This window comes from Dreissena polymorpha, chromosome 4, assembly GCF_020536995.1.
Source record: "Dreissena polymorpha isolate Duluth1 chromosome 4, UMN_Dpol_1.0, whole genome shotgun sequence".
NCBI lineage: Eukaryota > Metazoa > Mollusca > Bivalvia > Myida > Dreissenidae > Dreissena > Dreissena polymorpha.
Genome location: NC_068358.1, coordinates 60,479,415 through 60,505,501, shown reverse-complemented (window position 1 = coordinate 60,505,501; position 26,087 = coordinate 60,479,415). Strand labels below are relative to the sequence as shown.

General features: G+C 33.4%; 1 protein-coding gene and 1 non-coding gene across 6 annotated transcripts in view; one reads left to right on the top strand and one right to left on the bottom strand.

Moving 5' to 3' along the window:
- The window catches only part of LOC127876261 (neuroglian-like), a 281,922-nt gene continuing 255,835 nt past the window's right edge, over positions 1 to 26,087 (bottom strand). For all 5 annotated transcript variants that reach the window (XM_052421350.1, XM_052421349.1, XM_052421347.1 and 2 more), the window contains 7 exons: positions 21,628 to 21,758; positions 20,170 to 20,377; positions 15,530 to 15,652; positions 10,048 to 10,230; positions 8,372 to 8,485; positions 5,816 to 5,980; positions 1 to 5,389 (listed from right to left, as the gene is read on the bottom strand). In XM_052421350.1, coding sequence (XP_052277310.1) covers positions 5,223 to 5,389; positions 5,816 to 5,980; positions 8,372 to 8,485; positions 10,048 to 10,230; positions 15,530 to 15,652; positions 20,170 to 20,377; positions 21,628 to 21,758 — 1,091 coding nt within the window. In that variant the 3' untranslated portion in view covers positions 1 to 5,222. The remainder of the gene's footprint in view (positions 5,390 to 5,815; positions 5,981 to 8,371; positions 8,486 to 10,047; positions 10,231 to 15,529; positions 15,653 to 20,169; positions 20,378 to 21,627; positions 21,759 to 26,087) is intronic.
- Trnas-aga (transfer RNA serine (anticodon AGA)) lies at positions 22,988 to 23,069 on the top strand. The gene has a single exon. It is a non-coding gene; the product is annotated as a tRNA-Ser (tRNA).

The following is a 26,087-nucleotide window of genomic DNA, read 5'->3' as shown; positions in this document are numbered from 1 at the left end:
TATTACTTCCCTTGGATTGTATTTTTTACTTTTGACCTTAAAGGATGACCTTGACCTTTCACCACTCAAAATGTGCAGCTCCATGAGATACACATGCATGCCAAATATCAAGTTGCTATCTTCAATATTGCAAAAGTTATGGCAAATGTTGAAGTTTTCGGACGGACAGACGGACGGAAGGACAGACAGTTCAAATGCTATATGCCACCCTACCGGGAGCGTAAAAATTGAAAACATTTGTCTTCATAATTATGAATAAGTCATAATTAACTAATTTCAATGTGTAGGAAAATTGGTAGAGCTTAGTATTGGGGGTTAACATTTATTTTGATTGTAAAAAAAATGCAACAAAATCGACAAAATAAATTATATTTATGATAATTTTATCAAGCATGCTTGGTTTAATTTTGCATGACTTGCTAAACAAAATAATAACATTTGTACACAATGGATATATATAGCCTTAAGTTGGTCCCATACATTTAAATGAAATGTTTTTAATCTGCGTAATGATGTACAGTTCAACATATCAAACATAATCTTTTGATTTCTGAAAACAAGTTTAAATGTCTAAAACAGCAAAGTAAACCTATGTACAATTAATAGTATTGTGTAACATACAAAAATGAAATTAATATCACAAAAGCAATGAAATTTTTTAAAATATACAAAACAACATGTTATAATAAAACACAGAACAGTGGTAATACTTTGCCATTCACAATCTTGCCATAATTCAACAAAATGCAAAATCAGAGTTTTATATACAACTAATAAACAATTACAATAAAACAATCAAAATTCTAAAATTATAGTAAATACTGCGTGTTAGACACAAAACTTGTTTTTTAGTAGCAATAAAACAATGGAAATTCTAAAGTTATAGTAAATACTGCGTGTAAAAGACACAAAACTTTATTTCTAGTAGCTCAGTGTTTAAATGTGGTAAATGATAACTGTGGCATTATTTGAGATGTAAACTACATTTTTTTAAATCCCAATAAAAAACTGTTGCCCAAGGGTAGACACAATGTATTACCTCACTTAAACATTTATTTAATATATCAAACCATAGACTATCAATAAAATATGCACTCAGTTATTTATTGTCTATGAAGTCATAGCATATTTCAGTGTGATATTAACACATATATTGACTGTTCTATTTTAATTTGAACAAATAAGGGAAACTAAAGGGCAAGGTACAAAAGAAAGATGGCTTGATGCTAAAAATGAATAACATAATTACAGTTCACTTAATTGTAACCTGCTGTTCTTTCTTTATCTGAAATTTATTTGAAGTAATGTAAAACTAAAATAAGAACAAAGTGTTAACTAAATTTTCTAATAAGAAACAGGGTACAGGTGAAAATGGGGGTCATAATGTAGTTCAATTTGTTAGTGGCACTGATACAGCTACCAAGAATGGCAATATCTCTCAAACACGGGTGAAGGTGGACTGGAAGCACATGACAATATCTGCAGACACAGGCTCTAAGTTGCACTACTCTCCTCTAATACACAAACAATGAACTCCCAGCAAGAACAGCCACCCGTTCTTTTATATCCCAACTTGTCAGACGTGCTATTAATTGCCAACATTTCAAATTCATTATTTAAAGTCCCAGCCTATCCAAAAAGAACTTTTTTCCAAATTCATCAATTTTTATTTATATTTCTCAACCAATCCAAAAAGTCTGTTAACAAATATTTTATCTTAAAGCTTATCAAAATATTCATTTTAAGTTGCATGATTTAAAGTCTTAGCTTGTCAAAAGTATGATTTTTATGTCCTAGCTGATCCGAAAATGTCAGGGCCCAAGAAAACAAAAAATTGATGTCCCAGTTATTTCAAATAAAGATTATAGGTCATTTTCCATTCAAAAAGGCAACAAAGAATAACTGGAAAATATTTTATAATTTGTGTGCATGTGATTAAAAAAATATTTTTTTCTTAAAATCCAAGTGAAACAACTATTTAAAAATACCATCAAAAATGGACTTAAGTGATCAAAGGAACAATATATGATGAGCAGCAATTGAACATAGGTGAGAATGTTTTGAGGCAATTTGTGGGGTGGATCAATGAGGCCCATTGGGACGCAAGGGTGGGCTGTCTTAACTGAATACAATGGAACCCCTTCGATGGGTCATATTGCGATGTTGTGAGCATGAGATTCTTTGAAAACTGATAAAACATTGTCAGAAAGAATGGCAAACAGCTAACAGATGGACAATTTCGAAAATACCAAGTGCATGCTGTGCATATACATAAAATAGGAACAATAGCTGCAACTAAACTTTTGATATTTATTGTTTCTAATTCCATTATATTGAACTTCATATTATCATAAAACACTTGAGAGATTTATAAGATATGATGCTCAAGTTTCTCCAAAAATGATTTTCCACCTCACTTCATATCAGACATTAAATGAAAAGACAACTCAGCAGATATTGACTTTAACCCTCTCAGTGCGGGAACCGAATTTTGAAGGCCTTTGCAAACAGTTTGGATCCAGATGAGACGCCACAGAACGTGGCGTCTCATCAGGATCCAAACTGTTTGCTATTCTGATAATATTCTTTGAAAAAAAAAATCGAAGAAAATGCTAATTTTAGAAATTCAGCAGACGACATTTTAGCAGACAACAAATTTCCCAGCATGCAAAGGGTTAAATTATTGCTGGGTTTGTTAGTGAGCCTTTATGTGTATTAAAACAAGGACTAGAAAGTGCCTTTATCTGCAATTACAATGGTTGTTATTTCTTGGTAACAGAACTGATCAGCAATTTGTCACCAGTTCCAACAATGTATCATTTAAACACCAAACAACAACACCAGGTTCTTGTGAGTGGGTGGGGAAGAGTGGACAATATTCAGGATTGGGGTTCATGTAAAACAATAATAAGAGTCTACTACTAGCATTAAAAGTTGTTGCAGAAATAATGGTAATGCTTGTCTGCGAAGCAATTAAGTACAGCTAATATACAAACATGTGACTGGAGAAACACATGTGCCTTTAACCTGTAATAGACGTCATTTTAACATATAAACTCTTTAAAAAACAATTATCAATTTTATTTGAATGTCCATACAATAAAACAACACTATGGCAAGACATGGAAGATTTCCTTGCTTCAAGTCACTGGCAAGAGGACTTAATGACAACCACCTTGACAAAAATCTTAGTTCTTAAGAGGTGGAGGTTACACTTGTGAAGGTCATGTAATACATAGTGAACATGTATAAGCAGTAACATCATGGCACAAATATTCTCTTCAAAGAAACAGATATGTCATAATAAATATTGTAGCCTCGCTCTAGGAATACAAGGCTTAATGCAAGTATGTAAAGTGTCGTCTGAGCGCAGGCTAATCAGGGACGACACTTTCAACCTTAACTGGATTTTTTGCTATGAATGGGTTAACCCTTTTAGTGCAGGAACCGAATTTTGAAGGCCTTTGCAAACAGTTTGGATCCAGATGAGACGCCACAGAACGTGGTGTCTCATCAGGATCCAAACTGTTTGCTATTCTGATAGTATTCTTTGAAAAAAATCGAAGAAAATGCTAATTTTAGAAATTCAGCAGACGACATTTTAGCAGAAGAAAAATTTTCCAGCATGCAAAGGGTTAAGCTTGGTTTTTCCAGAGCATGACTTATTTGAATCCTATTTACAAAACAGATACCCATATAGTAGCAGCAGAGGAACAGATACCCATATAGTACCAGCAGAGGAACAGATACCCATATAGTAGCAGCAGAGGAGATGTGGAGTATTTCTAAACTGATAACAATAAGTATGCATCATACATTCTTGTAACAGCAATGCAATAAAGGACTCAAAATGTATTGTAAATGCTCAATTACTACAAGCTTATTTATTGTAAAAATAACTTCTTATTTTTGGCTTAGTCCCAAATATTTCAATTACACATGTTTTCAAAACTTTTATGATTTCAATGGATACCATTTGAATAAGGACCATTAACTGAAATGCACTATTTAAACCATGATGAAAATTAACATTAAGGGTGTAAAGAAGCCGTACAAATAAAGTGACCATCAAAGTTTTACAAACAAAGTGACCATCAAAGTGTATCATATTTTACAAGAAAAATAATTTGTATAAACTTTTTAAGATTTGTCTTAAAAATACAAACATACCTTAATGATTATAACAAATACATAAAAATCAAACTGGTCTACGGGTCAAATCATTGTCAGAGAACAATTGCACATTAGATGACAAGAACACTATTCTCAACAATATCAAACATGCACATGCTTTTTTTATGAAAAATAATATTTCTCTACAAGTCACAACCTTTTTGTTTAATGGATATAAAAAAGTGAAATCGCTAGCACTAGTTACACTACCATCACAACCTGGGAGTATTTTTGCACAATCTCAGGCTGGAATTTCAACAAAGGTAACATGAAACATTAAAACATACAATGGTTACAAGCATAACCAGTATATGAAAACATTTTCTTTGAAAACAAAAATGTTTACAAATAAGTTTGGTAATGAAACAAATGAATTTGTAGTTTGTGGTAATTTAAAATAACAAATCAAATCCATATGTATTAAAGAATAAAAACATGTAAAAATCAAAGAAATAAAACAATAAGTTCCAGCACTATGATTGTTGTTCTGAGCATATTATTTGCTTCGTACAAACTCAAATTAAATGCAAAACACTGCTAATCTCAAGATAAAGTCAGACTTTGGTAAACAAAGCTGAACAAGGAATCAAATTTTCATTGTAAACAACCTATTATGCTTGAGAAATATTCATCATAACAATCAGTTTAACAAATCAAAAACGATCTTTCATGTTTCAATGTGTCGGCAAGTTAATTAACTGGTTTGTACTTTTTCTTGAAGTGTTCCAATGGAATGTACACTGTTAAGCTTCCAATATATAATTATATACATCATAATTTAAATAAATATCAAAGTAAAACAGGTTTCAACAGGAAGCATGTTGCTTTTAAACAAAACACAGAATATCAAGATTTTTGTCTTAGGAAAAGTGGAATTCTTTTTAACAATTGTATCCCAGTCTCTCTGGAGAAAGCAAGGGGAACAACCCATATTGGCACCATTTCAATATAAAGTACATGATAAGCTCCCCTAGAGGTTACACACCACTATTTAAAAAAGTAACGCTGTCACTGGATTTCACAGAGCTTATCTCTGTTCTGGAATCTTTCTAGTGGAAGAAAACTGTAACACTGACTAGAGACGCAAGTGTTTGAAGCCCCACAGAGCAAAAGATGGCACACAATATGGTGAAGCCTGCGGTATGATTAATGTCCGACGCACCACTCGTGGGCGTTGAGTAGGCTTCATCTTGCTGGTACAAATGTGCATCCCCTCCTGCAAAATAAGAAAAAAAGCTCAAGTGTACTTTAAAGCTAAATTAGCATACAAATTAAAACTGGCATGTATTTTTTAACTAACTTTTTTTTTGTTTTAGTGTGTATACAAAACTTTTAAACCAAGGCTATTTGATACAAGTGCATTAGATCTTGCGAGTTAGGTGGAACATTACCTCCCCAGCCAAAATTGTATATAATTAATTGAATAATATATATGTAATTGACATTTAAAGAATTGTAAAGTATACCTTTTTGAAATCCTTTAATAACAACAACACCACTATTACAATGTATATAGGATGTATGACAAAGCTTTGATAAAACCCTCTCAAACAGTATTCAGCTAGTTTTACAAAACAGGTCCATGAAAAATTGCAAAAAAATTAAGCCAATCATATCTTGTCATAAGATCGCTTCCACGTACCTTGTCGGGGCTGAGTTTTCACCCTGTAGAGGGTGCTGGAAGCCATGTCGCCATGTTTATTTTTAGCAACCAATCGGACCTCGTACTCCATGTTCGGGGAGAGGTCATTAATCACCATCCAGTTACGACCCCACTCTGAGTTAGCCACCTTCCATTCCGCTTCCCCTGAGAAACAGAATATAACGTAGAGGAAACAGAAGACAGACACGGACAACAGAGAGGAAACAGAAGACAGACACGGACAATTGGAGCCTCGCTCTGGGGAAACCCAGCTATACGCATGTGCGGTGTTTGTCGTCCCAGCTATACGCATGTGCGGTGTTTGTCATCCCAGCTATACGCATGTGCGGTGTTTGTCGTCCCAGCTATAGGCATGTGCGGTGTTTGTTGTCCCAGCTATATGTATGTGCGGTGTTTGTCGTCCCAGCTATACGCATGTGCAGTGTTTGTCGTCCCAGATTAGAATGTGCACTTTGCAAAGACCAATCAGGGACAACACTTTCCGCTTTAGAGGAATTTTTATCCTAAAGGAAGTCTCTTCAAAACAAAACTCGCATCTAGGCGGAAAGTGTCGTCCCTGATTGCATTGGACAAGATAATATAATAAGACTTTAAACACATGCATTAAGCCCTATTAGTCATGATATTTTAGGTATTTTGCATCAAATTGTAAACATTATACATAATGTGTAGAGCCAGATATGGTCTTTTTTTTTGCATCTTCAGCACTTAGTCACAATTTTAGCGCACTGCATATTATGTCATAATGTCATGACATAAACAAACTCTAAAAATGGTGATTCAAATATAGCCTTTACAATTTTCATTGACGAGAAACATATTGGTAAGTTGCTTTAAGCTCCATGTATCATTGGCAATGAAGTAGTATCCAATCTATTAACTGCAAATGTAAGGAATAATTTGTGAGAGGGGATCGAATCTGGGTCGCCCATAAGTCTGCACTTATCAGGAAGCCTACAATGTGCATTATTCAATATTTTTGTTATATTATTATTATTTTATATCATATTCCTTTATATATAGTATAAAATATTCTTTAGGGATTAATGTATCATAGAACATGTGACTTTAATGTGTCAATTGTTAACTGTGTCAATTGTTAACTATAGAGATTATAATTTAATACTTTCCCTTTAAACCAGCAACCCCTCATAATCTTATTATTGTCCCATGAATGCTCTGTTAAGAGGGTTTACATAACTTTCCGCCTAAACTGGATTTTTTCCTGACAAGAGACTACACTGTAACTCCAATATAGTGCGGTCCGTTATAACACTGTGTCCAATATAACGCGGGGGGTCATTGGATCCCGTTTTTTCTCCAACCTTTCATTTCTGATTCAAATCCATGTTATGCAACTTCATGTATTTTCAGAAAATTCAAAGAAGCCTGCGATCACAGCTCGATTGCTTTATCTGTCCGTTTAACTAATTTTAATCGATTAGAGGTGAAACGACACTCGACAGCTAATTGGTGTTAATATGTTGTGTAATGTCAATAAAGGTGTGAAAACTTGCGAGTCCGTGTTTATTACATGTATTCCCTAACAGAGTTGTTCGGTGCGCTAATTTCAATAAGGCAAGTGCAAGCGGAATAATTATCAAACTAAAATTAAAGTTATTTAAAATGACCTGTTTATGTTTTGTATTTATCGTGTATTGTATTTCATTGTATAAACTATGGCTGTGTAAGTGTGTTTTCGTTTATGATATGCTACACATGCTTGATAAATAAAAATATCTGTGTGTGTGTATAATGTTTCAGTACGTAAACGAAAAATAAATTTAAAAATCCTGACGATTTATTTACATGCTTACGCAGTGTAATAGTTAACAGAGATGCACTTAAATTTTTGCCCGTTATCAGAAAGTCCACTGAAAGCACTTTTTTTACATGCTGCGTTTGACGCAATAAAACCATTTCTTTGTACATGTATCGTATTGCATTCAATCTTAATTTAAATTCGCTCGTCCAATGAAAGCTGTGTCCCATAATGCACTGTACTAATTTTTCTGAAAAATGGCGTAGGCATATGACTTTGTTTGCGAAATTCGTAAACATATTTCATGTCATAATGTTTAACATTATTTGTTCGTAAGTGATGTTGCAATTATATTGGATTATCGGATAAATGTGCACATTAGGAAAGCGGTATGTATACTGTTATCATTCGATTCGGTTTATATGCATGTATTTGCGGATGACAACACAGCATGACAATACACAGGAGTGACAGGACCTATATTATAGGCTATGCTATACCTGTTTTTATTTTCCCCTTAAATAAATAAGCTCAAAACTTATAACGCTGTCCGTTTATAACGCTGTTGCGTGGTTTGGACTCCGTCATCCGCGTTATATTGGAGTTACAGTGTATATATTAAAAATATCATAAAATCCGAAAGTGTCGTCCCGGATAAGCCTCTGCAGACTGCACAGGCTAATCTGGGATGACACGCACATGCATTAAACCCTCTTTCCACAGAGTGCGGCCCATATAATTCTCCAACACAGATCACAATGATTAGTGATAACCTGCAGGTCTGTATTCCGTCTCATACGTTACATCAACCAGTCTATAGGGACTCCATGTTATATTTACACTGGTCTGATAGACACTTGTAAATTTGGGCTTTGGTGGATCCGGAGCTGTGGAGAACAAATATTCTTGTTATTTGCCAATTTAAACACTGTTGTTCTTGTTTATTTTGTTGATGTCATTTTATAATATAGCCCAAAGTCAAATTACAAACACAAAGGAAAATAATTTTCTCTCAGACTCATAAAAGGGTGAAATATTTTCAACTATTCCCTATGGCCTCTTAGGCAACAGTTCAATATATTGCCATCAACAGTGGAAAATAACATGACTGTACCCAAATATTGATACACAAAATTGTCTTCTGTAATACAGATTTAATATTCATCAAACAAATTGACATGTTTGTGTTTTGCATTCCTGTTGTTTAATTAAATTTCCCAAACAAGAATGGTCAAAAGACAAATCATGAATTATGCTTTAGTCAATGCATCAACATTTCAACAGCATATTTTTTATCATTAGCTTTTTTCTGCTGACTTGATCTGGATTAATGCTATTATCAAATACAAATCATTCCTAAGGCTTTTTAATCTATGCACAGAATTAAATTAACATGAAGTTTGCAATGCAGCAATTAAAAATAGTCTATAGTATTAAGTTGAAAAGTTCCATTGCTCTATAATAACATTTACATTATCAGGAGAAATTGATTGAATCAAGCGAGATGAACATCAGATGAAAGACAACAGAATAAAATTATCTCCGTTTTATAAATCCCTGAGCCCCCATTTGGTGCATATTTTATAACGTCTTCAAAAGGAATTTCTGATTGCGACAACAAAAATCTATTTTTCGCAAGCTGGAAATTCTTTAAAATGACTCCAATAGCAACAAAGTCCCATGCATAGCGACGGTCTCTGATAATGCAAAGGAGGCAAAAAATGCTCACATCTAACTTTGACACTGCATGAACTTAATGTGGATATGCAGATCATAAAAGATAGCAAGTGAATGCAGATAAGGAATATCTGATGCAGATTATAATAGGAGATCAAGTTCAAAGGGATCAAACTTTCCAACATCTGTCTACAGTCATGAGGATTTTAAGTAAAACAACACCATAACTCCCTGATACATAAAAAATCATGCTGCACATGAGAAGATAATTTACATTAGGGCCTTTATCCCCAATATGTATCTAACAGACACAGATGTATTTTTCATTACAGTCACCTGCATAATGATGTTTATCATGTCATTCACCCAGATGTAGAATAAAAAAAGAATACTGACAGGGCCTCAGCAACCTTGTCGGCAGAACATATTTACATAACTATGTCAGTGCAATTTATTTGAAGAAAAACAACAACAGTTGTATATGAACTTTAATATATTTTCAAATTCCATTTAAATTATAAAACTTGAATCCAGGGATGAATGCTTAACAAGCATGCCCCCCCATCCGTCACCCCCATTTTCTTCTACACCCAGTATGTTTTGGATAGCCTTTTTTTAATACAAAGTAAAGCTAAAAAATCAACTATGCTTATGACACAATGAACTATTTTTCAAAATTATATTCCTTTAACAGTTGAGAATCTCATTATGCCAAAGTCTAAAATCAGACACATTTTTAAAAAAAATTGCCAAATAATGACTTAGAGCTTACGATCGCCGTCTTTTGTGGTAACGTCAGTGTGTGCACCCTCCCCGCGCCCTGTATTGGTGCGCGCCCACACATAAAACCGGTAGTCATGGTTGGGTTCAAGCCCTGTGATGCGCGCCCCCAGACTGTCCGGATTGTTGATCTGGGGCCGCAGAGGCTTGATACGCCCTGGGGACTCGCCAGTAACTGAAATAGAGAATACGATAATTATGAAACAGAAAACAATCATGACCGAGAATGGATTAATCATGACAGAGAATACAATACTCATGACAGAAAGTACAATAATCAACAATAATCCTGAGAAAAAATACAAAAATCATGACAGAAAATACAATACTAATGACACAAAATACAATCATCAAGACAGAGAATACAATAATCCTGACAGAATAATGTAGATCACACTGCTAAATACTATGACTAGAAAAATATACATGCAGACAATGTCTTCAGCTGCATAAACAAATAACAATTTTACACATTCAAGTAATGATGGTTTGAATAACCATTTTTGAGAAAAATGATTGACAAGATATGGCTTGGTGGGCAGTTATGACACACAAATTTAGTCTTCAACAGACTCTAATTACGTCAGTTATACAATGGAAAACAATCTAAGCATTTCTGGATATTGTAGATGCAAGGACATGAAAATAATACATGAAATTTTTAACAAATTGACATGAACCTCAGATAAATCATAATAACTCTCATCAATTTTTTATAAAATAATGGTAGTCAACATAATGTCTCAAATTACTTGCATTATTTTCAGAATATACCAGAACAAAAAGAAAAGATTTATTTCAATTGTGAATGAATAGCTAGCTATTACATCATTCAAAATGTTCATGAATGAATAGCTGGCTGTCTCATCATTTAAAGTCTTATAAATACTTGGTTGCGAATTATAATTTTACGTTTTCTGTTAAGAACAAGTTTTAAATTCAGACATGAAAGTGAATACAGAAGAAAAAAACTAATTTAAAAGTAAATTACATCAAGAGACAACATCCTAAGGGGTCCTGAATCACACAGGGCCCCCAGTCAAAATAATCCACAATTCACAGGGATTTGCATGCTGTTTATAATCACTCTTGACTAAATGTTTTTCGTCTTGACTAATTACTTTCAGTCAATACTAATTTTGAATGAGTTCACAATCATTGCCCCAAATAAGAACATCGAGAAGACATGGGGATAGAAATGGCAGATTTCAAAGAGCACTAAAAGTTTGACATTTTTCGCTTTTTATGGTATGCATGCATGCTGTGACACTTATAACTGTCCTAACAATTTTGTCAGGGAATTTGGCCAAATTGCTAGTTATCAACGAACAATGAAAGCATTAAAATATCTTCGAAAGGGAGGCTTTTTCGCTGCCAACTGTTTAAGTAATGGATGAAATTAAGGATAATGACTCATGTTTTTTATAGAAGAGAATGTAAAGTTGCATGTTTTAAGAAGGGTTTCCTGCTACAAGATATGTCTTCAAAACAGCTTAGAAACTAAATATTAAGCTAAGGTAAATAAAATTTATATATAAAATTCTTAACATGTATTATCTGAAAAAACAAACTGTATGCATTTTTCATTTATTTGTATTTTTTATGGTAAGAGATATTAAATCAATTCAAATTATAACTGTCAATAATAACAGCTTTACTTAAAATGAAGCTTGTTTTCAATAGATCATAAACATTATGGTTCCTTTTATGGATACAACACACATACCGGTAATCATTGTTTTTACAAAAAGACCAAAACAATCTCACATTATCAGTCTTGTAATTTTTCCCAGGTCACAATAGGAATCAAATTGTCACCCTGACATATCTGTATCTAGCAATATAATTCCAGTGGTAACATATTACGTAATTAAAATTTGTTAACAAGAAATGAAAATGGAAATACAGTCTGGTAGCCAAGCAATCACAGATTCCATCCAAACCGACCCCAGATCCAATTATAGATGTCTCAGTTCTTCAAATTGCTGTTAATCACACACGGACGTGTCATTCAAAAGTAAATAAAACATAAACCTCTGGGATTTTCAGAACAATTTGTAGTCTGGCCTGTCACATAAAAATAAGAACATATGACGAGAATTATTTTACAAAATGCAGTCTTGTCAGAGTGAGAAATATATTGACAACAGATTGTCTACTAGCTGGCACACATAAAAATATATCTTGGTACAAAAAATGTTTAAAGCATCTGCATCAAGACATACCCGTTCTTTTTGTGAAAAAAAAGAACACTAATATCAAAATGGACTCAACCATTTTTTAGCAGAAGTTAAATATTCAAGATTTCTACTGACCTTATTTTATACACAAAATTCAAATATGCAATTATATGATTGATACCTGTGGTTTAAGATAAGCTTCATACAGTAATAAAGGAGAAATGTTTTAAAATTTGGTATTTCAATCAAATTACTTACTGAGAGAGCAATTAACAGGCAAAGCTATTGGTGATGATGACATATTTCATCTAGGCTGAGACATTTACACAGCTACAATTTCAATTAGCATGGAAATTGTTATGCAATACCAGTGCCAAATGCCAAAACTGGAAATATAATTAAGGTCATAAAGAAACCGTGATCTCATTGTGGTGGACAGCTTACAATTTGCCCCGACCAAAAGATTGTCGTAAAACTAACGTAAAACTGAATGCCAAAATGTTTTCACTGACAGTGCAAAGCCTATAAACAAAGCTTCAAAAAGTCCACATTTCAGAGAAATGCCTCCAAACAACCCTCGTAAAATAGAGATCGTTATTTCATCCAAAGCTTCGGAATTTCCTGCCAGTTAACGTCTGAAATTGGGATATTAATTAGTTCCTTTATTCTAGAGAGTTTACAGAAATGGACAACTGTGCACCACATGAACCCCGCCACAAAATGAAGGCCAAGCTTTGTGGAGAACTCCTGTGTGGGTGAATATTATGAATCATCTTTTATTCAGTGACACTGTGGATGACAACTTGTATGTGGTAGTGACAATGTGACTGTGATCATTGCAATTTTCATTTGCAATGTTGAACAATTGAAGGTGAATCACAATCTATGTTTAATGTGACCGTATTGTATACATGAGAAATATTGACCCAATTTAAAGTTCCTCTTTTATGATTCATTGTTTTTAACTGGAAATTGTAAATACTATAGAAATTATCAACAATAAACATTTGTCAAGATTAACTTCTTAAGTGCATAACTTGTATGTACTAAAAGATGACACTTTTTTCCAATTCATAATATGAAAATGGTATCTTGGGCAATAATGAAATTATAATGTTAATAGTACAGACGTGTATGAATTAGTTCTATATAAAAACAACAACTTTCATGTGACACTTTGCTTTTTTTTGTATCCCAACTATTTTATTAAAATTAAAGATTTTATAATTAAACTTTTTCATTTGATTTTGTTTTCCATTCTAACATTCACTATATATATAAGGAAACTATTCTTCAACTTCCTGAAAAAAAATCTGCATTTTATAATTCAGAAACTTTATCAGCCACAGGTGATACATAATATATAATTATTATGATGTAAAATATTGCCTGCAGTCTGTAAACACATTACAAAGAATTTTATTCCAGGAAAATAGTACGACACTTTCATAATGCAATGCCAATATGAACAAGAGCGCCCCATGACGGAGCAATATACGCCCGATTTGTGTGCCATTGGAGATGATACACTGATGATTGATGTATTTGTTTTGGAAATAAGCAAAAAAAAGTGGCGCCGTTGAAAATGCACTAATTGACCCTATGACCTAGTTTTTGACCCGGCATGACCCATATTCGAACTTGGCCTATATATCAACTAGATGCAACTGCTGACCAAGTTTGGTGAAGATCGGATGAATACAATTTGAAATAGAGTCCGGACAAAGTGGCCCCTTTGAAAATGCACTTATTGACCCTATGACCTAGTTTTTGACCCGGCATGACCCATATTCGAACTTGGCCTAGATATCAACTAGATGCAACTGCTGACCAAGTTTGGTGAAGATCGGATGAATACAATTTGAATTAGAGTCCGGACAAAGTGATGCCTTCCGCCCGCCGCCCGCCCGCCGCCCGCCCGCCCGCCAAGGGGTTTCACATAATACGTCCCGTATTTTATACGGGCGTATAAAAACAAGAAACTGTCGGAGACGGGTGATGTTCCCCAAAGTTTTTTTTTGTCACAATATTGCACTATATATTCAGATAAAAGGAAACGTCTTAAGGGGCATAACTTTGGACAAAATAATACGATGGATGGTTTAGCAACTTAAAAACTTCAAAGGGCCATAACTCTCTAAATAAATCATCTAACCAGAACCCAAAAATAACATGCACATCTCCTCAAGGTAGTTAAGCTTCCCATAAAGCTTCATTGAATTCCAGTCAGTAGTTGGGTAGAAAAGAATTGCACTACATGTACAGTTTATAGAAAATTTCAAAGGGCCATAACTCTGTGAAAAATCATCCGACCATATTGAACCGGCTGATAATAATTATGCACATCTCCTGTTGGTAGTGAAGCTTCCCATAAAGTTTCATTAAATTCCGGTCATTTATTGCTGAGAAATAGCCGGACACACGCACGGACAGACCAAGTGGTGACTATATGCTCCCCCCAAAAATTTTGGGGGAGCATAATTATATAAATCCCTAGACAAAAAAACAAAGCAAAATTTGACACAAAGTGACATTTATAATATAAATCCAAGCAAAGAAATTCCACCAGCTTCTGTCAACAATTTTATCAAGCTGTCAGCTGTAGACAAAACGAGGGAATAATAACCTCCCATTTATGTTAGTTACGTTTTGTCACATATGTATGAGAAATGACAGTCTAAGACAAGAACTCATCTCAGATTAAGTTAATGTAACAAATTGTCATTTTTTGTCTAAAAAAATATGACACCAGAAACTGAATTAAACCTTTACAAAAGCTGTTTTCCGTAAAATAAGACAAATCATTAAACGCCCACAAGGGACTTAAGAGAAAAACAACATAAAGTATATGACATGACTTTGTATACAATTTCAAGGAACTAAACTGAGCTGGCACCACAAATCACATGTCCCCTTATAACATATAATGTATTATATTATATAAACAATAAAAGCTATTTAAGCCACAACATGAGAATGTTGAAACTATTGAAAAAGATATGTATGAAAACACTTGTACAAGTTAGAAACATTTAACATTTATAAAAACATTAATAACTTTATCGGAATTAGATGAATTTAAATGTTTTTCATAAAAGCTGTATAATTACAATAATAAATACACTTTTTATGTAAAACAATGAAGATATCATTATCATTTTTGTCCTTTCCTGATTACTTTACAATTTTAATACGATTCAACAGGACATATTACAATATTTTTCATATGAAAGCGGAAATGCTTCCATTTCAGTTGAAATATAAACACAAGTGACAACCACTTATTCAACGTACTTTGTTGATAGCCAATGTCGTATCCTAGCAACAAGCCATTGGGTTCCTCGGGTGGCAGCCATTTTAAGAGGGCAAAGGTCGTGCCATGCTGGTCTATGCGAAGTTCTCTTACAGGGCTTGGAACTGTAAACGGATAAACAGAAACAGGATAGACTATTTGGGCAACACCCTGGGATAACAGGGCTTAATGCATTTGCATTAATTAACCCTTTGCATGCTGGGTAATTTGTCGTCTGCTAAAATGTCGTCTGCTGAATTTCTAAAATTAGCAATTTCTTCGATTTTTTTCAAAGAATACTATCAGAATAGCAAACTGTTTGCAAAGGCCTTCAAAATTCGATTCCAGCACTGAAAGAGTTAAGTATCATCCCGTATTAGCCTGTGCAGTTAGCCCGGTTTTCTCAGGGGGGTGGCTAATTTATGCATTGAGTCATCTTCACAAAAGGGTTAAACATAAATGATAAGAGTATAATTGTCTTTCATACTTGGTATATTTTGTTCATATTTATTTTAAAAAATTGTGAAAAGTATGACTAAATATATAGATTTAGATTGTTTACGCTACTCTCACTTTCTGTTCATATCAAAAGGAAGAGCTCACAAAAGAACAAAAGAATCATCTAGATTTTTCCGAGTAAAACTTCAAACAAGTAAAAGACAAGCAAAGGATATGTATTACATGAAGACAGATAAGCTTTTTCTTCACTTAATCTTGCATTAGAGAGCATTATAACTCTTATGTCCTTAATCAAGGGTATGCCATCCTTCTGAAATACCTTAACTGAAAGCGTAACTGTTGCCTGCCGTATAGTTCAATGCTGTGTGACAAAACAACTTTGAAGAAAAAACATGGTGTTAGTGGCTATAAACATCTCTTGACAAGGAAAACAATACATCACAAATGGTTCTAATCTTTAAAAATTACGGAATCAACAAATAAGGGAAAAAGACATTTCACAGGAGTCGCTGACTGCTAGACTTTCACTGGACCCACCTAAATAGATTCTGACATGCAATCCAGCGCTCAATAATGGGCAGCTACCATTATGGTGTCCCCAAGAGAAAATTGAAAATTGCTATTTTTCAATTTGGATTCAAGTCTGTTTGCATCAAACAACAAACACTGAAATTATGAATGGTTTTCTTGAAAACAAATTTAAGGATACATTCACGCTAATTTTCTTGACATAAAAGAATTACATATGTATTTAAATAGCTGTGATAAACATTTTACCGGAGTAACAATATTAGTTTACATTTAATCAAGAGCTTCAAATTAATGAGCATTTTTTATGAAAGTTGCCAATTTCCTACTTAATTGCTTTATTGTAAAATATCAGAAAGCATCCTAATTACATCATAATTTACAGACAACCTAATACAACTTTTTACAGACAGATAAAGTACAAGGAAATTGTGTGTTATGCAGTCTTGCATGTATCTGCTGCAACATCCTTTTATATGATAAAGTACAGTAAATAAGTTTATTACCAACTTTTACATTAAAATCACCTCTAATCGTCAAAAATGGACTTAAACAAGATTTTTAAAATGTTATGTAATTCTCTTCAGTACAAGAAAGTATAATATAAAGCTTTTATTTCTAGGATAAAAAGACACACTCAAAACAAAACATTTGCAATGAAAGTCATGGAAGTCTGACAGGTTTATAGGTTTATTTTCTGTTACTTTCTCTTGAATGCTTAACTTCTGCCCTTGATCCAGCAAATGAACATGAATAAGCCACACAATAAAAACCCAATTAAAACAACAAACCTGATCATGCCAAGACAGAAAAATCTCACCCAGATTTAATTGACATGAATGTTTAATCAAACAGCTCACAGCTTTTCAATAACTGCTGCTGTTTCACTTTTTGTCAGCCATATCCCGTGTCAATAAGTTTGATCTTGGAAATATTATATGCTTTTTTGTAAAACTGGCAGATTCCCGATGGAACTTACGTAGGAATGTATCTGAGTGTCGGAAGCTGTATCATTGTCAGTAAACACTTGCCTCAGCAGATCAATGATTTGAAATTGATTGGGATCACCCAAAGGACTGCTAAATACATAATCTGATCTGTATCATCACGATCATTGAAGGAAAAATGAAACTCACAACTAGACTTCTGATGTTTGAATTTTTCTAGTATTATTTTGTTCAAGATCTCTATTCAATTACAATTAAAATTGTCTAGAACATGTGGTTCATTTCAGTTTATTTATGCAGAATAACGCTTCAGAATTGAGACAAACAAGCCAATTTGTTGAATTCATATACACCGCCAAAAATTTGTTTGGCAACAGACGGATGGACAGACAAACAACGCCAATTCTATATCCCTCAGCCTTTGACGTGGGATAAAAATTGTGTCATTATAATAATAATGTGACAAAAATTAATCAACAAATGGCAATTGATCTTTAAATTCCTGTTAAATAATGTGATATTTATAAAAACATAGTATCAATAAAATAAATAAAAAATTATCACACCTTTAATATCTCAAAATACAATTTAACACCACATTTGTCACCCACTGCCGGCAAGACCAACCCATAATGTTACTCAACAGAAATGTTGGGGTGGAATTTGTGATTGGTGTATTTAGTGTCTACATTAATATTATTCTACATTCCAATAAAGCCTCATTCTGGGGAAAGGGGGTATAATGCATGTGTGTTCAGTGTCATCCAAGATTAGCCACCGCAGTCCGGCTAATCAAGGACGACACTTCACGTATTGACTTGATTTTTGTTTAGAAGAAACTTCATTTAAACAAAAAATCTATAAAAAAGGAAGTGTCTTCCCTGTTTAGCCTGTGCTGATTTCACAGGCTTAATCTGGGATGATATGTTGAGCACTTAGCCCCATTTTCTCAGAGCAAGGCTCAAATGTATGAGTGGATGTGTGATTGTTGTTTACAGCGTCTTCATTGCATGTGTTGTATGAGTGGTTGTGTGATTGTTGTTTACAGCGTCTTCATTGCATGTGTTGTATGAGTGGTTGTGTGATTGTTGTTTACAGCGTCTTCATTGCATGTGTTGTATGAGTGGTTGTGTGATTGTTGTTTACAGGGTCTTCATTGCAAGTGTTGTATGAGTGGTTGTGCGATTGTTGTTTACAGGGTCTTCATTGAAAGTGTTGTATGAGTGGTTGTGTGATTGTTGTTTACAGGGTCTTCATTGAAAGTGTTGTATGAGTGGTTGTGTGATTGTTGTTTACAGCGTCTTCATTGCAAGTGTTGAATGAGTGGTTGTGTGATTGTTGTTTACAGCGTCTTCATTGCAAGTGTTGTATGAGTGGTTGTGTGATTGTTGTTTACGCGTCTTCATTGCAAGACTTAGTGTTGTATGAGTGGTTGTGTGATTGTTGTTTACAGCGTCTTCATTGCAAGTGTTGTATGAGTGGTTGTGTGATTGTTGTTTACAGCGTCTTCATTGCATGTGTTGTATGAGTGGTTGTGTGATTGTTGTTTACAGCGTCTTCATTGCATGTGTTGTATGAGTGGTTTGTGTGCTTGCACATGTTGTTTTCAGCGTCTTCATTGCAAGTGTTGTATGAGTGGTTGTGTGATTGTTGTTAACAGGGTCTTCATTGCAAGTGTTGTATGAGTGGTTGTGTGATTGCACATGTTGTTTACAGCGTCTTCATTGCAAGTGTTGTATGAGTGGTTGTGTGAATGTTGTTTACAGGGTCTTCATTTCAAGAGTTCTACATTTCATTTAGTATGTCCCCGCATGCCTCTCCTAGGCTCAATCAGTCTCAAGGTCATCCATGGATAGATGATACAAGACACATGAAACAAGACTGAATGTTTATGCCCACAGATCAACAGTGCCCAATGACTCTGAAGTGAAACTATTTCCGGGAATAATTCTCTCTTGAAAATTATCCTCGAACTAAAACTGTAAGAATAGACTGTCTGACAACAGTTAAAAGCTTTCTATTTAACAAATACAAGTAGAAATGGAAAGTGACAAATGACTTTTATTGTTCTAAAATTTTTAGGCTGCCTCTTGATTTAGAACTTGGGATAAGAGAAAACATTGGCAGAAAACACTAAGTTAGTCTGACTTTCATTGAAAATAGTTACAATTTTATTTCTTTTTTGTGAGGTTTGTGGGTCAAAGAAATAAAATTTAAACAACTTGATGGATAAAACGATATACAAAGATGACATGTGGTATGTAGAGAACATTAAAAAAGTACTAAAAATGGTAAGTTTATTGAGTCAGGGTTGGAAACCTGAAGCTTTTTTTTTTTTTTAACTGTACACTGAAAAATCATTTGGACAGAGTTCTGACGGACGCACAGACGGACGGGACCAATTACAATATCCCCTCCAATTTTTTTTAAGCGGGGATAATGAAAACCAATATTTATTTGAGCATAATTCTAGGAAAATTGGATTTAATGCATGTGCGTAAAGTGTCACCCCAGATTAGTCTACAGTCTGCTCAGGCTTATCAGTGAAAACACATTCTGCTTAAAAAAAATTGTTGTTAAAAAAGTCTCTCCAAAACAAAAAAAACAACAAGTTTAAGCAAAAAGTGTCGCCCCAGAAATGACACTTTATGCAGATGCATTAAGCCCACTTTTCCCAAACTGCCTCTCATTTGATCACACCGTCATACCTCCTTCAGGTGTGAGGAAATCTATGATCTGGCTGGAGGGCCCTGTGTAGTGGGTGTTCATAACAGAGACCTGCGCCCGCAGAGCTGTGTTAGCCGGGAGACCATCAATGGCCGCCCGCACATCCGGGCGATCGTGGTCTTCTCGTGTTATCACAATGTCCACCTCCTTCCATTTGTGACGACCCTCGCTAGACTTCCAGTAACGTAACTAGAAAGTATATAAAATATTTGCGATGACCCTTGCTCAATTTCCAGTAATGCAACTAGAAAGTATACAAAAACTTCTGTGATGGCCCTTGCTTAATTTCTAGTTACTTTACTACAAAGTTTGCAAAAACATTTGATGATTGATTTCCAGTACCGTAATAGGAAATTTACAAAAACATTTGTAATGGCCCTCGCTAGATATCAAATAACCTAAACAGAAAATATACAAAACATTTGTGATGGCCCTCGCTAGATTTCTAGTACCATAACTTGAAAACATACAGAACATTTGTGACAACTCTCACTTGAATTCCAATTACATATCTCAAAAGTGAGCAAAAGTGAGGAAACATGTTTGATGAGTGCATATCAAAATGTGCAAGTTATATTGTGCCTGAATATTAAGACAATGCATAGCAGTAACATACATTGTCACTCTACATCAATTAACGTCTATTGTAGGTATACATAAGTCATAACATGCAATTGAGTACAAAAGGTAAAACGATACAAAAAAGCAGTACTAAACTAAAGTACATGTTGAGGAAATGCAGCATTTAACACCTGGTCCTTGAAAATGTCAAGGTAGGTAGCTCAGTACTTTCATATGTTAATAACAAAAATTCATAACGTTTAGAAATTTCATAAGGATTTTCCAAAAATACAATTCCATGAATCCTTCTCTGATACTTTTGTAGGACTGAATGCTGCAAAATTTGCAATTTAATATAACCCTTCTGCCATAAAACATTCACCTGCTCCACAAGATACTGCAGGTTTTCATTATTTAATTCATATAAATGTCATTCATTTCCCATAAAGCTCTCAAATATTATGAGATATTTGATTCTGTGAAAAGCATATTCAGAGCTTCCATATGCAAAAGAAACATTCAGTGACAAAAAAATTATATTTGGTTTTATCCATCACATTTCTCTCAGTGGATTATTAGAGAAATAATACGTTTTTATCATAGTTTTTCGTTGAATAATCCACAGACATAAGTATAAAGGCGTAGGAATTTAATCACCACTACAAAGTCTTATTAAACTGTTTCTGCACACACATGAATTAAGCTCCCCCAGAGGGATGCTCATATGGAATTTCCCACTTTTGCCCTAGTTATGCAAGGTATTAAACTTGTGAGTCTGAAAAATACATTAAGCCCCCTTTTTCCAAAAGCGCGCCTCATACATAAAAATAAGGCAAATGAAGGGATTTTCGTCAAGCAAGTCTGGTTGCTATGGTTACCTTGTATCCTTTGAACTCTCCCTTGATCTTCTCCTCAGACGTATCAACCGCCTCCCAGATGAAGTGAGCTCTGTGGGCCCCTATGGGCTTGGTCGGGTCCAACCGGAAATCTTTGGGTACCACTGTCGGCTCTGTTGGCAGCAAAACAAATAAGTATTAGTTATATTCTCATCTTTTAATGAGTTTTATACCTTGATTAAATCATGCAATTTTTCTCTCTTTTTTCTGTTTTAAATATTCATTTAATTCCTTAATGCCAGTAATATTTAATTAAAAGGATTTTCAGAACACGCCTACTCAAATTTTTGTCGAAAAAAATAAATTAACTTCAATCTTTGTTTCCTATGCCAAAAGCCAGTTTTATATATGAAACAGATGCTTGGTTCTAAAACAAATTCAAATAATATACATGTATTTATCACATGCATTAATACATTAAAGTATTAAAATTACTAAATATTATTAGAAAATTTAGTTACAAGCAATTAGAAAAGAATGCATTTAACAGGTGCCACAAATGCAAAACAAATTTACACCTATCAACTTTAAACCTTCAATATTTTACGCACAAATGCATTTATATTTTAAAGAATACAGTTGTATTGCTTGTTTAATGCAGCTGTAGTGAAGAATTTGTGAATATAGTACAATTGTTTTTTTCAATATTTCAATTATATGAAATGAGTAAGAAAGTTCAGTTTTGATCCGGAATGATTTGTACCCAAAGTAAAAAAACCCCACAAATAAACAGCTTTATTAAATAGTTTTTAACCATGATTATCCAAATAAAATAAATAAATTATTTGAAATATTTGTTTGTATTTTTTTCAAGTTAAAAAGGATGAAGTTGTATCCGAAATGAAATACACTGGTCCAATATGTCAGTTAGCATTCTCTTGTGAAGATGTAAAAAATAGAAAATTGCAAAACTTGACTCTTTGAAAAATTTGAGCTAGAAATAAATTAATTTAGAAAAAAAAACTATTTAAAAAACAAGAGAGTTTGTATGGCCTATAAGAGAGGATACACAGACTGTCGAGAGAAAGTTCATTCTTGATCTGTGTGTCCTGCCAGAGTGCATTAAGGTAGCGCACCTCTAATGATTTCCCGCAATTTATTTTACGATCATTGCCGATCTTCAATGATCACTTATTTCCGAAAGATGCATTTTATTTTTTTCAAACTTCGAATTTTGATATATGTTTAACTTATTCATTAAGAATACATTATTTTCACTATAAATATTGACTTTGATCCAATTATCATCTGAAAAATACGATTTTGCAATTTCTTCAAAGATCGACAAGCCTTTTTACCTGTTTACTTATGGATATTTAATTTAAGGTTGTAATGATGTGAAGTTGTCGTGGCCGAGTGGTTAAGGCGATAGACTAGAAATCTTTTGGGATCTTCCCGCGCAGGTTCGATTCCTGCCGACATCGCATACTTTTTGCGAAGCGTTTTATTTCTTTTCTAACGTAATTTGAATTAATATAGCACATAAGCTAAGTTTATTGTTAAATATGTTGAAAATTGTATGCACATCCTTCAATTTTAAAATTAAAACAACGTTATGGCTAAATTGATTAATTTACTGCTGAAAATACGAATGATGCATGTTGCATTTTTATTTTTATTTCAAAAAGTAAACGGTTAATCTGTCTTTTTTTGGGTACTTTTGCTGTATATAGTGTTTTTATAAAAACTAAGTTTAAAATATAACTTAAATTATACTATTTTGAATTTTATGACACTTAGTTTTTAACCGACCCAATTTTTACTTGGCTGAAATCACTTACATTTCATGGCGCTATTCCATAGATTAAAATTTGTAAAAAATAAATGTCTGTAAAATAATACTTATTTCATCTTGTTTAAACTTTAAACACCTTTACTGCATCTGTACACACCAACTGCATGCCCATATTTGGAAATTTGAATGAATTATGGAACTTTTATATACCCCAGGGATGAAAATAAACTGGACAAAAGCCGAGCGTGAGGGTGGTTTTGAAAAAATCGGTATATTTTTTTTTTAAGCATGGAAAGCCTACATACAAATTTGCATGTAGTTCAGTGAAATGATGCTGATTAGGAAAATAATTAATTAAATTATATTTGGATATGTGCCCATTAGAGGTGCGCTACCTTAATTCAGAATAGCAGTGTTTTTACCAAATTATGAACATTATGACCAATTATTTAAAGTCTACAAGAAATTGTTATTTTAAACAAAAAATGTTTTACAAGTAACATTATGGTTGTTTAATACTTCTGAGAGTAAAAGCGTTGTATTGTATTGTTGTGTTGTATTTATCTGCGGTATTGATTTTTACTAGACAATGAACTATATAATATGTCCTTTAAACCTCAATAGCTTTGTTGTTTGTTGAGATATAGTATTTTTTAATGCAATAAAAGAAGTCTTTGTGAAAACATACATAGGAATTGCAAGTTTCAACCAAATGAGACATTTAAAAAAAACAAAGTTATTTTGTTTCATTAACCCGTCTGCAAAATGACATAAATTATGACCAAAATGCTCAGCAAAAAAATTAATCAAATAGTCTAACGTACCGTTAAACAAGAGGGCCATGATGGCCCTGCATCGCTCCACTGTTTTTTCTTTGCTCTGGGCGCTTAAAGTTGGAAGGATGAGCATTTTTATATATGGAAAAAGTTTCAACCGTGTTAACTAAACAGACAAAAAAGTCTGGGAATTGTTGCACAGGTCCTTTGCTTATAACGTAGGTACATTTATCTCTCCAAAATATATTGTCGTTCTTTCTATTTCACATACTTTTAGATGCTGAAGATCATATCTACGCATTTGATTTGAAACAGATTCACAAGACCCATAGGAATCAAAATTCCTTAACCCTTTACCAAACAACACATTTTGGACTTTCTCAATTTGAAAGAGGTTGCAGACGTCAATTGAATTAAAATGGAATATGAAGGAAATGATCAGGTAGGGTAGAAATAATTGTGATAAAAGGAGAAATTGCTCATCAACCCACACATCCCTAAGACCAACAAGCCTGAGAATATTATGATAATCTAATGATTATTTCTTTATATTTATAAATGTATTTAATTAAGTAATACATTTGACTTCTAAGATCAATTCATATCTAATATTAAGAAAATTATAAAATGGTCAGAAATATATATGGATTGTTGAGCAATTGACAATCATTTCAACAATTCATGATCAGTCACGATTCACAAATGGAACAATGAATCATTAGTTATTAAAAAGCAGCATATACGATAGTTAAGACATTGCACTTTATTAATTTCAACACCTTCTCTTCGATACAAAGTTTGAGTTTACCGTGCAGTATCATATATTGACTTTCCTTGAAATAATTATGTTCATGGAAGCTGTGTTTTTAAAATCAATAATATATTATTAAACTGGTTTTAACACTATAAAAAAGACATGAAATTAACATGTCATCCAAAATATTTTCATCCGGATATATGGTCACTTTCGACATATTTAAATAAAACCCGACTTTTTTCAGTTTATAAGAAAAACATTTATAACACATGTTCTTACTTCAATGCCTTTGTAAGCAGTCACCATCTGACCTAAAATGGCACTAAATGACGGGGTTTTATCTCATGTTTACAAGATGTTGATGTTGTTGTTGGTCACAGCCAAACCCCGGCGAAATGTTGTTCATGATTTCATGAACACTTCAAGCCAATCAAGAACTGTTCATGAACGGTTCTTAAAAAGTTCCTGAGCTTGGTTCATGAACTTTTGGACATGAACTGTTCTTAAGACATGTTCATGAACTGTTTATGAATTATTGTTGAACATTTCAAAGTTCATGAACAGTTCTTCATCTAACCATAAATACTTAGTGATGAACATTTCATGCACAAGTATTTCTAATGACTTTTCTGAGACAGACTTTAAGGATCCATCATGAATAATTCATGAATTCCTTTTGGCTAGATGTTTCATACATATTTTTGAAAGTAATATTGAAATGTCTAGCATACAAATCTTGTAGATTTGTGAAACCTGTGAAGTTAGTATGAATATGCATAGTACTTTCACCACTGTAAGTTAGAGTTCTTGACCTGTTCTAGAGAATTTTAAGAACATTTGTACAAGAACTGTTCAAGAACTGCCTTCAGGAACACTTCAATAACTTTTTAAGGACCTTTCCTGTTCTTGAATTATTCTTAAACTATTCTTGAACACTTTAAGAACTTTTTTGAACAACATGTTTCCTTCTGATGTTCTTAAACAGGTCTACACAATGTTTTTGAACGTATGATGGACTTTTTAAGAATCCAATATGTTCTTAAAAGGATCTGTCATTGTTCTTGGAAGACTTAAAAGACACGTTTAAGAACGTTTTAAGGACATCTTATTTCAAGAACAGTTTAAGATGATATCAAGAACTCAATGTACATTGCATTGCTGTTTTTACAAAGAA